Here is a 12,210-nt window from a genome sequence, read left to right as displayed (position 1 = left end):
ATGCTGAAAAATTGCACGTGTGCTTCAGAGACTGTGCAAATATAGGTGCTCTCCATGCAGAAATATTCAGAATGTTGGAAACATACCTGGAGATCCTGGAGATCCAGGCAGACCCGGGTCACCGTCTTCGCCTGAGATCCGACAGGGCAGAGTCTCGCCTGCCGACACCACAGCAGCGTTAACACACAGGGGTGGCAGGGCACTTCCTGAGTCACTCTCACACACGGGACATTACCCCATTCATTCTTCAGGACTCGTCATTACTACGACTTCTACCACCACTTACACCATAAAATATAAAGCATAAACATCTTTCTTTACTAAATGGCCAATAAATTCAGTTGCAGCTACTTGTCTTATGCAACTATTTGTTCTATGTAATGGTGAAATGACAGTTTTTAAGGTATTGCCAAGATGACTAAGGGTTACACCAGATTTATAAATTCACTTTTGTCATTCAGGTTACTGAGGAAAGTTGAGATATTTGATTATATATTTTAGCAGTTATTGAAAGTGAGTAATTCATGCATTCAGTACAAACTGGTCAGAACACCTGACCTGCTTGTCTTTCTATGTTTCTTTCATTTTCTCATGCCTTCATATTGCTGGCTCAGCTGTAGAACTGGTTGTCAGTGTGGTTATCACTGCTAGGTGGAGAACCAGGGTCTTACCTCCAGTAGCCCATCCTTTACGTCACCTTCTTCCATCTTCTACTTTCTGTCCCCCCTCCCACTGCCCCCTGTCTTCTGAACTTTATCTCACCTCACCTTCTCCTCTTTGAAACACTGCCCTCCCATACCCCTCCCTCCCATGTTAAAGCAGCACCCACCACAGTTGCAATAGTCACATGCACCAGGGCTGATTGGCACTGATTGGGCAAACAGGGAAAGAGATAGCAAATTTTTCCACTGCTGGGTGACAGCGGTTAAACGAAGACACATATTGCAGTAAAGTCCCGCACACAGTGGAAAGATCACTGGCCGATTGTATCAAACACCTCAAGAAGGGAAAAAGGCTGGAGTCTATTTGTTGAAGGAGCTGGGGTCTGGGTGGGGGGGGGGGGGTTGTTCTCGTCTTGAGGTGTCTGATACAATAGGGGCCACCGGTGCTTAAGCAGTCCTGGCTGCAGCTCTTGGCATCTCACCTCCCTCTTCGAAAGAGGCCTCATTAACACCCGCCTGCCCACAGCAACAGTCACCTGGTCAGACAACATGCACAGGAGGGTGAGAGAAACTGAGAGATCATGAGACGGGCTGTCATTCATCCAAACAGGTCATCATCTTGCCAATCATTAGGCACAAGCTCACAGCTCAGAGGGTAGCATTTCAAAATGTAAATATAATCAGCAAAAGGTTTATTCAGGCTCATTCAGTTAATGCATAAGAATTTTCAAAATGCAAAATTCAAAGCTATTCCATTTCAGAGGGAGGAGAGAGAGGGGGAGATTGACAGAGCATTCATCAATGGACTGTTCTTAATCATATCCCAAAGAATTTGGAATCTGGAATTTATTTCTTATAAAATATGAATAATGTATATTAGGAAACCAGAGTTTAAAAACTACAGTAACAGGGAACAGCCAATAATTTATGCATTTATTATTTAGAATCTATTATTTTAATAATTTATTCTATCTTTAAATCTCCTTTTCATCACTCCCCCTGTTGTCTGGAAATGGAATGACCAAGTGCTCATGATCATATTACTGAACAAAATGAACTGGTAAATAAGGTTAGCAAAGGCAAATTTGTCATTGAAATGCAAACTCATACACAAGTGCACACACACACCCACACAAACACACACCTATACACACACACAGCTGAGCTGGTGTTGTGTTATACAATTTCAGAAAAGAAATTTGACTGCAAACTTGAGCGTAAAGCATTCTTAAACTGTGAGCAAAATGGCATACATTTTTTGGTCTCATAAGTATTTACATACATTTCTTTGTTATTTATCATTATTCATATAATAATAATAATAATAATAATAATAATAATAATAATAACAATAATAATAAATATAGTTAGATTATGACACAATTCAAAGAGGAGAGGATTAATATTTTTTTGACTAAGAGATGGCAGAAAAACAAAATGGCTGACACCAAGGTTTCATTGATTTGCAGCTAGTGTCCTTTATTGCAATGGTCGACAACAAGTTTGGTTGAAATATCTGCTTTCTTTCCAGAGTAATTGCCATCTATAACTTTTTTTCCCCCAAGTGGCAAAATATTTTGAAAGCCCCTTAGACCTCCTGCTATAGAGGGGTACTAAGTTTGGCATAAATACATCAAAGCATTGCAGAGATATTGCTCATTTCCTGTTTGGAACCTTCAAACTTCGATTGCAGTGGCTATTCTGTTTGACCTAGCAGCTACCTTTTATGTATTGGTCAGCCTACTCTGAAGATGATACATGCCAAATTTCATGTTGATCTGGTGAATGGTCTGTGAGGAGATTTTTTAAAAATGGAGGAAAATCCAATATTGATAGGGGTAGGTAAACATTTAATGCTGAACTTAGCAAGACCTAAGGAATCTAGAGAAAAAGGAATCATAACTTTAGGCCAAACGGTTCAAAAATTGCAACCAAATTTGGCCTGTTGCTGGTGCTCGAGGGGCTAAATGTACTGACCACAAACTTTGTGAGGTGATATCTTGAACTGTTCAGAGTGCCAAATTTCACAAAAATCGACTGAGGGTTTCTAGGGTCTGCCATAGACTCCCATTGCGGAAAAATAGTAATAGTGAAAAAAACAACAAATACAATAGGTGCCTACACAATAATAATAATAATAATATTTTTGCCATTTTTGCTTTATTTAGACATTTCAACAGAATGCAGTCATTCTCCTCTGAAACAGTACAAACACAGCAGCTGTTGCGCATTCACAGCAATTAAATCACATTGATGTGTATCAATCAGTTAAGCAGCAAAAATCTTGCTAACGGCAACCAGGCAAAGGAAGCTGAAACATGAAGAGTAAATTGCAGCAAGAAGGGAAAATCTCAGCAAGCCGGGCTTTTGAGCGCATCCGTGAGTGCGTCCTTCCTGACCATCTGTTCGTTTGATGGCAAAGTCATCTTGCCGAAGTAAGCCTTGTCATTATGAATGGAAACTTTTGTTTATAAAAGAACATCCTTGGAAATATCGCATACTCTCACACACTTACTGACATCATCATTCAGCTACGAATTCAGAAACCTTTAGGTCTGCGATCCCTTCTGACACTTTCCCTTGGGCGGGGTTCCCCATTTGCACACTCACACGGCAAACAGTCTCCCTCCCAGTGCACCTACCTGGGGGCCCACGTAAACCAGGCTGTCCAGGGAGACCATTGATACCGGGGTCTCCAGGTAGCCCACGGATGCCAGCAGTGCCTGGATACCCAATCCCTGGCTCTCCTGGACCGCCGGGCCGCCCCTTAGCACCAGGAAGCCCTGGGAATCCTCTTTCCCCGACCACGCCATCACCACCATCTCCCTGCAGAGAGGAAAGGAATGATGGTAACTTACTGAGGTGATTAGTAAGTTTGCCATTCCTCTTTCTCAGTATGTACAGAAACCATTTTGAATTTAACTGATGCACAAAAGTCCTTGGGTTACTATTTAAAATATTACTTGAATGCATACTAACAAAATGTGACGTGTGTGCAACAAGCTATGGGTGTTAATGACAGATTTGAAACTTTAATATTCAATTCAATTTCATTCAACACTATCACAAAGATACCTTACAGAATAACAGTACATAGAGAAAATTACACAAAAACCATACACTGTAACTATTTAACCAATGAGCCCCCTGCACTCTTTATGGAGCACCTCCAATGTAATGTGCGGATTTACACAAAAATATTTTATTTCACTGTACACTCTACAACACTAATCAGTAATTATACCATCCAAGGTAAATTTTCCCAAGGACAAAGACATAACAGTAACATTAGAAGTTACACAGAAACATGAGTTCAACTTTAAATATGCTGAATGGAGACTGAGCCATTATTAAAGAATTTTTCTTGCCATTTCTTTCTACGGGGTGAGTAGGGAATTTCAATTTAGGCAACAGTTATATATACAATACATTCAAACAGATTTTCTCAGTACTTATATCTAGCTATTATGGTGTTTGCATACCATGGGAATTGCACTTTTGCAAGTCACTTTGAAAAAAAAAGTTAAAAGCATCTGCCAAATGAATAAGCATGTTCTGAAGCAGTGTTGGTCTACATGAGTAATGTTTAGGAAAATAAGATAAACATAAGTAAACAATGTATACTTTAAAAGCCCAGCTGCACAAAATAGTTTTAGGTGATTTAGGTGTTATTATATTCGGCAATATTAACAGGAAATGCTGTGTGGAATACAAGTAATGGGTGCCACAGTGACCAGAAAGCTTCACAAGCACAGAAGACAGGACGGTGCACTGTGTCTGCCTCATCCGTCGGCATATCACATTATAAACAGATTACATCTAAACATGACAACACTACAATCTCTACACCAAATAAACACTGGCACACTACAATGAATAACAACGGACTGGTTGTTAATTCATAATTAATTACTGTTAGGGTATGTTTCGTTGCCAGGTCTTCCGGGGGACGGACAAGGCTATTGTTTGAGCGGGAACTGTAACTCACAGGGGGTCCAGGATATCCAGGGATCCCAGGAGTGCCGTCTCTGCCAGGCCGCCCCATGTCTCCTGGGGGCCCACGGGGCCCCGGTGAGCCTAGTTCGCCTTTCTGGCCCAGGCCCTGTGGGAAGGAGGGTTCACCCTTCTCCCCCTTCCGCCCTGAAAAGCCCCATTCACCAGGGATACCCTGATAAGACAAGATGGCTGGTTACACTTTATATTTTACATTCCAAGTTGTTTATGTAAGCCATACTCCTCATGTATATGTACTTCCATGATACTTGACTTACAGAGGGCCCTGGGAGGCCAGGGAAGCCTGGTGAGCCTGTGTCGCCAATTTCGCCCTTCCTGCCAAGTAACCCAGGGGAACCAGGGGCCCCGGAAGGGCCTGGTGGGCCCTGCTGACCAAACCCTCCACCACCGAGGCATTGGCAGTCACCCAAATCTCCTATAAACCACAGAGACAACACTGGAGTTTAGAAAAGGTTCAGGATCATAAGAAGAGCTAATAGACCTAATGTTTCAACCATTTATTTACATAGAAAGGTACCATTTTTATACATTCAGAAAATCTTAACTGAAAATCATAAAAAATAACTGCACACTACACAGGCATGAGTATCCCACAATGCACTGTGATAGTTCACAACCCAAGCAACCAGACATAAACCAATAACTGCATAGGGTGGTGTCATGTGAACTGTGTTTAAAATTTATATCTTACTATTAACATTTATCAAAAGTTCACGCTGGCATTTGGGGCCCCTCTCTGCTCATCGGGGCCATTTCATTTGAAGCTGCTGAAACTGCTATAGCACACCTCTGCATTCAGGCAAGACAAATCATAGTCCATTTGATCATTCATGGCCATTTATGTACACGAGTGTAACTTTATTTCCTTACGCAATGTTGATATTCAAATTACATCAGAATGTTCAATACACATGTTTAGGAAAAGGGCAGGCAAATAGATTTCATGACAGCAGATTCATTGATTTTCTTAAAGTGACTGGTAAAATTGACCATTGTGGTGGTTCAAGTGTTAATTACTTTTTAACTAGGCTATTGTAGCTACCTCGCAAATGCCACGTTTTTAAATCAATGTTAGCTAGGCCTATAGATCATCTAACAACAGTAGGGCTATCAAGTATACATGAACCCATTAAAAACACTTACTGTAATCCATTAAAAAATATCTTTCATTTATTTGTAATTCATGATAAAGAAAAAATGACTGAATCCACAGCTATGGATTTCTTTGAGCTAGAATGCATGGGTGTTTGCATGTATGTGTATGCATTTTATTGAAAAACATTTTTTTCCTGAAGGGATCATTTTGTCCCATTCTTTGAGGGGCTCAAATCCCCAAACCGATGGTAGCGGGAACACTGAATAAGTAACCTTGATATAGCACAAGATCATTTTACATTGGAACAGCAGTCAAATTAGTACACTGGGTGCAGATTTCTTGTAGAAGTAACAGCCTTCTATAATTAGCAATAGACCAAAGTTAATCAGGTCTGGATCGCTGGAAGGTCAATGTTTCAATTTAACATAAGCTAAAACAAAAATCACTTCCATTAAGAAGGAAGCTGTTTTTGCCAAGTCCCAGCTGTATTAACCAGGACAGGTGTGCATGTGACTGTCTGTCGGGGGGGTGTACCTTTGGGTCCATTTGCACCTGAAACTCCAGGTGGCCCTCTTTGGCCTGGCTGTCCCGGTTGTCCAGGTATGTCAGATGGCAATACATTTGAAAGACCTGAACACACAATCCTAAATGTTAGCTTTGTTATCTCATTCTCAATCCCACTTTCTAAGAGATACACACACAGAAATACATTTAGTATACAAATGCCCGTGGCAACTCAGCAAGGGTTGTGTGGGTTTACTATGATGGGATAACCTTTCATTCAACATAAAACAGTTCCATTCAGGTAAGTATCACTGCACTTTCATTTTTTGCGTTTATTATATTAGTTAGTTGAGCACATCCAGTGATTTGTGGCTTGTTCGAGATAGCATTCATTCTGCTTTGCCACACTGGATGAGATGGTTATAATTAGGATGTTATCATCATTATGGATTTCCATAAAGTAAAGTTACTCTTATCTTACAAAGCGTTCATGAGCAGTCATGGTGATAGGGAAAAATCAATTCAAACAAATAATAAACATTAAAGAAGTGAGATGTTTTGGACAGCTACCTCATCTAATATCAGCTGTTTGTTAAATTGATCTGAATGTTCTTCATACCACCAAAAAGCATTCATCTGCTGAGGGTGAAAGGGGAAGGAAACAGAAGGGAGCCCTCTATAGGTTTTATTTTTTCACTTTGAGGGAAAGAGTGACACCAGGTGGTAGACTATGGAAAAGCAACTTCTGTGGGGAGTGGCTTCTCACATCCTGGCTACATTCCTAACAGCTCCCACGGGTACACTTGCTGAGGACTGTTCACAGATCAGTGGTCCTGAAGTGGGAGAGTGAGAGAGGGAGTACTTTGGAAGACAAACCCCAGCTGTCTAGGTGCTTGTTGAGTCTTTCAAACTGGATAAGGGTTCAAAGCACATTCAGTGACCTGCCATCAAGTACAAAATCACTCGACAAATTTTAACCACTTTGGGTTATTGTTACATTGCACTGTTTTCAGAAGAATATCTGCAGTCAAAAGAAGAAGACACTGAATGAAAGAGAAAGGCATCGACAGCCATTTGGTGCGCAGATGTGCTTGTCAAAAAAAGATAGCTTCCTCCAGTTTAATCTACACCCCAGTCAGCCTAAAAAGCCATGGTGGATCTTAAGCTGTCCGGTACAGTGCACACTGGGGAGGGTTCAATAAGAGAGTGCCTGCAGGGGCTTTATGTTTTACTTTGAGGTTTCTGGCAGGAACAGACCAAAGTTGGCATCATGCCTCAGGTGTGGCCAACACTGGTTCTCGATGTGACATGGTCTGCTGGTTTGTGCTTGCGCCTTAAAAACAGGAGCCAATTCAGACCCTGTAAACCAGGCAAGGGTTTGGGTCCCCTGCCTTAGCAAAGGGCGGTCTTCTCGCACAACGGAAGATTGCCCACTTAAAGGAGGAGACAAACTCCGGGAAGTGTTTAATGGGTTAGTTTCAATGTTTTCCTGATGCCTTAATTATTTGCTAATTGTGGGACCAAATACTGCATTGAAAGGGGCAGTATTCCCGCTCAGTGGGATACCTTCCAGCATGTGCCCTTTCGGGGATATGATAACACAGAGGAGACAGGGAACACAGGCTGCTGCACAGTGAGGAGGGGGGGGCAGGGAGTTACCCCTGCCAGCTCTTGACATACAGCTCAGTACAAACCCTCCTACAACATGAGCATACTATGGGTGCGGTCTCTGGGATATGCAATGAACTCTAAACAGCCATACCAGAACAAGCAAACTCTTCTGTTCATCATGCCTTTGTTTTATGCAATGCCACTTGGATATTGTTTATTAAATGTCAGTATTGCAACGTATATAGTACTCTTACTCCACCAGGCACAACATCAACTCAGATGAGAATTTCTTCATCAGTGCCAAGATAACTGAATAGGCTGTCATCAATGGTGCTCTTTGGTAAATACTTACCATTTTCACCTATTGGCCCTGGAGGCCCCGGAGGACCTGGAAAGCCTGGGGACCCTGGGCGCCCCTCAGTGCCATAGGCAGGGCGTCCTGGGTTCCCTTTCTCTCCTTTAGGGCCAATGGTACCTGGGAACCCGTCCCTCCCTGGTCGACCTGAGAGAACAAATTGGGGTGGCAGGTCAGGGGTGGGAGAGAGGAGCATGCCATCACTGCTATAATAACATGTGACTTGTGTTATGCAGAAGTGGGGCAGAATTTTACCTGAGAGGGGGGACGAGAGCCCTGGGGGTCCAGGTGGTCCTGGGAACCCTGATGGTCCCTGGTCACCAGTAGGACCTGGTAAGCCACTAATCCCTGGGTCTCCGGGGGAACCTAGAGCCAATCAAAGGTCAGAGGCCGGTCATGCAACTGTGTGGGCAAAGAAAACTAAGGGACACAACACAAGAGTCACCTAGGATTTTTCCAGGTTGCTCTTTTCATTGGGGCTGCAAACAGTTTGATACAGTTTTATTCTGGATATACGCAGTTTGGAGATGGATATGTATTTTCATAAAATGATGTAAAGCAAGAATTTCAGCTAAGAATTCAATAAGGCTCATTTGGTGGGTATGTGTGTGTTGGGAAGGGCTCAGCATGGTCAATACCTTGGACAGACACCCCTTGCCCATCAGCAAATGCAGGAGGTCCAGGAAATCCTTGATCTCCATATTCTCCCTGCAGGTAAGCAGGAATAACATCACATACTGTATTGATTTCACTCTGGCCTTCAGCCACTGCTGTACAGCTCTGTTTCACATCAAAATCACTGCTGTGTTTCCCACTGGTCATCGGCGAAGTCCATAAACCCTGTGTTGTTGTTTTATCACTTTGCTCCCCTATCATATTTTTTTATCAGTACCACAGTGTTCAGTACCACAACCTCCAATATGGATCAGGACAGAAGAGACAGTCATGTGCATATGCAAGTGAGGGTGCTGCCTCTTCTTATCACACTGCAGTTCACAAGCCAGGCTCCTGCAGACATGAGTCATAGGAAGACACCCCACCTGTGGCTGAGCAGGCGGACTCGTGGGGGGTCAGTGGTGTATGATAACACGCTATTATTCCTGCCAACTGAAATCCTCCCGTTCTTGGGTGACGATAGAGCCATTCATACATTGCTCTGATTGTACCCCTACAGACTTACCTTAGATCCAGGATATCCTGGATATCCAGGCAAGCCAGGGCTCCCAGGTAACCCCTGGTTGGGAGAAATCGCAAATATTTGCATCAGTTACAGAGAGGAGGAATTTACATGAAAAACAGCACTGCAACAGATGTTTTAAATGTCCTACCTTGATGCCCGGAGGCCCAAGAGGTCCATTCAAACCAGAAGCACCCTGAAAGATCAAATGGCAAAAAACATGAAAGGACAAACATCACCAAGAGTGACAACATGGCACATTCAAGGGGGCTTCCGATTATAATCCAGGATTGGAATTAAAATACAGCTGTCTTCCATAGGGACAGCTCAAGACTTTCTTCCACCCTAGGGAAGACAACAAATGAGGTGGGTGAAGGTGACGTTTGGAAACTGGGGGGAGGCATTTAGCCATGATGGACCGGAAGGGGGGGGGGGGGATCCAATATCATGAACACACCACATGGATGTTTTGCCCCCTTTGTTTTACCCCCCGTCCCCAGATGTATGCACCCTCTCTAATTGTACACCACCCTATGCCTAGAACTGGCCACACACTAGAATAACAGAAAATTCTCACATGTGGGGAGGAGGAGATCCACACTATGCCAGAGATTAAGAAATTTAAACAGCTTCATACCCGTCCTCCTGGCAATCCCAGAATTCCCTTCTCACCAACCTCGCCTGGGTATCCAAAACGGCCCTGAAAATAAATGTCCCTCCTTATGACATCATACAATTTTGGTAAGTGCAAACCCAACCAAACTGCCCGGACAGTACTATTCCACCAATTAATAAAGAGATTCTTACCGGTGGTCCTGGTAGTCCTGGCTGACCTGATATCCCCTGGTAACCAATGTCACCCTAGCAAAGAGAGAGCAAGAGAGAGAAAAAAGGAGAGATGGCAACAGTGAAAATCGAGAAGAAAAAGAATAAGAAAGCCCACAGAATGGTCTTCACAATCAGCAAATCCCGACAGCATCTAAAAACCCAAGGAAACCCATAAGATATTCAAGAAGATACAAACAAGCCTATCCTTAAATCATGTTGTAAAGAAGTAAACAGTATTTCCATCCAGTTGTGTCCTCTGTTCCTTGGAAAACACGACTGGAACCACTGTACACATAATATACGCAAGCCATACACTTTCGTTCATTTAAATTTCCAGTGACAAAGCTATTTTGATGACATCACGGCTTGATAGGAAATTTCTCTCAGAAAATTCTTCCTTGAAACCCAGGTCTCTATTCATTGTAACTATAATCTGAAGAAAACATGTTTTCAATGTACAATAAAGCCAAGTTACTCGCACATACAAAGCACTGTCTATAAGTAATTAATTCAAACTTGAAAAATCTAGGCCATTGTCATTGCCATTAAAAGTGCTGGTATCAAAATTGGGCCAAGTTACAAGAAACATACTGGCTATCTTAGTTCACATAAATTAAACAAGCTGTATCCCAAAGCAGTGCTACCCAATGCTTCCTAAATTATTTCAAGTAACTTGGATCTGTGTTTTTTATCTTACCATCTGAACAGTATAACTGGCTGCATGTATCCGTTTGGATAATGGTGAAGTAAAGTAATAGGCAGGCAAAAACGTTCAGTGATGTATTACATTTACTGCAGAAGCACATCCTGGGAAATCTGGTGCATGCTCTTATGAAACATCCAGCAGCTAAATCAATAATTATGAATTCAATACAGATAAAATTGAACAAAATTATTTTAAATGAAAACTATATAACAATATATTTATTTATACCTTTTTACCTGAGAGACAAATATATCTGTTATGACACTACATAGAGGAAACTTCCAAACTCTAAACAAAAGGCGAAATAAATACCAAGGTAAATTAATACAATAATTAAGCCTGGGTGTTTGTTGGAAGTCACAGGTGTCTCGGATTCTGTGATTTTAGCCTTTTTTTCAATTTCTGTGATTCCCTCCACCTTTAGCGCTTTCCACGATTTTCAGCAATTTTGGATGGTAATTGTCAACCTTAACGTAGCCAACAGTATTATTCGCATTTTAACAATACTGCTGGGAGAAACAAACTGATCCAATGTATACAGATTCTTGAATAGGCTGGGATCAAGATTCCTGTCCTTGTCAGTTGTTGGAATCAGGTGTTTGACGGCCCTTGTCAACAACGTTGATGCTCGGCGGTCCTTCCTCCATTACAGTTACATTCAGAGATAAGAGGCGCTCCATCAAAGACCAAACTTAGCCATGTACAACACAGTGTACAAAAACAAACTTTGAAGAGGTAAAAATAGACACACAGTAACTGTGCTTTATTTCAGTAATACAAATTGAGAATGCTCTATTCTTAACAACGTCCTGTCAAATTAAATGCAAAACAGCATGCTCTTTATGCTCTTTCTTTCTGTGCAGTACCAACTGAAGCAAATACGTAAATGCACCAGCTTATCAATGTATTTCACTCATAGTCTGTTCCTACGAGCCAGTTACTGGCTATGGATTTTCTTGAAACTTCGATTTACTGTTGCCACAGTTCCTCAAGTTATTTCAATTGTTTCATAAATAAACATTTAACTCTGTGATTTCTTCTGCTTTTTCCAGTTTTCCATGATTTTCAACAACTTTGTTGTGACCGTTCTGGAACTTCTGCCAATATTTACCATGACAAACACCCAGCCTTAACAATAATCAATCTTGACAGGCTACCTTGAGTTGGCTAACAGAGAACAGATGGTAATGCCTTGTTAGCAGTGCGCATTTACTGCATAGAGCGTATGTTTAATCTGAATATATGTAATTCTGCAAA

The 12,210-nt window shown here is 41.9% G+C and overlaps 1 protein-coding gene across 4 annotated transcripts in view; it reads right to left on the bottom strand.

Annotated features, from left to right (window-relative positions):
* col4a6 (collagen, type IV, alpha 6) overlaps positions 1–12,210 on the bottom strand; it is a 94,495-nt gene that overhangs the window by 17,867 nt on the left and 64,418 nt on the right. For 3 of the 4 annotated variants that reach the window (XM_064328441.1, XM_064328445.1, XM_064328444.1), the window contains 13 exons: positions 10,227–10,280; positions 10,057–10,119; positions 9,571–9,615; positions 9,423–9,476; positions 8,881–8,950; positions 8,498–8,608; positions 8,240–8,389; positions 6,307–6,402; positions 4,934–5,091; positions 4,651–4,830; positions 3,305–3,488; positions 1,145–1,198; positions 87–158 (listed from right to left, as the gene is read on the bottom strand). In XM_064328441.1, the coding sequence (XP_064184511.1) occupies positions 87–158; positions 1,145–1,198; positions 3,305–3,488; positions 4,651–4,830; positions 4,934–5,091; positions 6,307–6,402; positions 8,240–8,389; positions 8,498–8,608; positions 8,881–8,950; positions 9,423–9,476; positions 9,571–9,615; positions 10,057–10,119; positions 10,227–10,280 (1,291 nt within the window). The remainder of the gene's footprint in view (positions 1–86; positions 159–1,144; positions 1,199–3,304; positions 3,489–4,650; positions 4,831–4,933; positions 5,092–6,306; positions 6,403–8,239; positions 8,390–8,497; positions 8,609–8,880; positions 8,951–9,422; positions 9,477–9,570; positions 9,616–10,056; positions 10,120–10,226; positions 10,281–12,210) is intronic. The other variant, XM_064328442.1, reaches the window with a different exon arrangement.

The sequence above is a fragment of the Anguilla rostrata genome, chromosome 3, assembly GCF_018555375.3.
Source record: "Anguilla rostrata isolate EN2019 chromosome 3, ASM1855537v3, whole genome shotgun sequence".
Taxonomy (NCBI): domain Eukaryota; kingdom Metazoa; phylum Chordata; class Actinopteri; order Anguilliformes; family Anguillidae; genus Anguilla; species Anguilla rostrata.
Note: the sequence above shows the minus strand (reverse complement) of the source record. Positions and strands in the feature narration are given on the sequence as shown.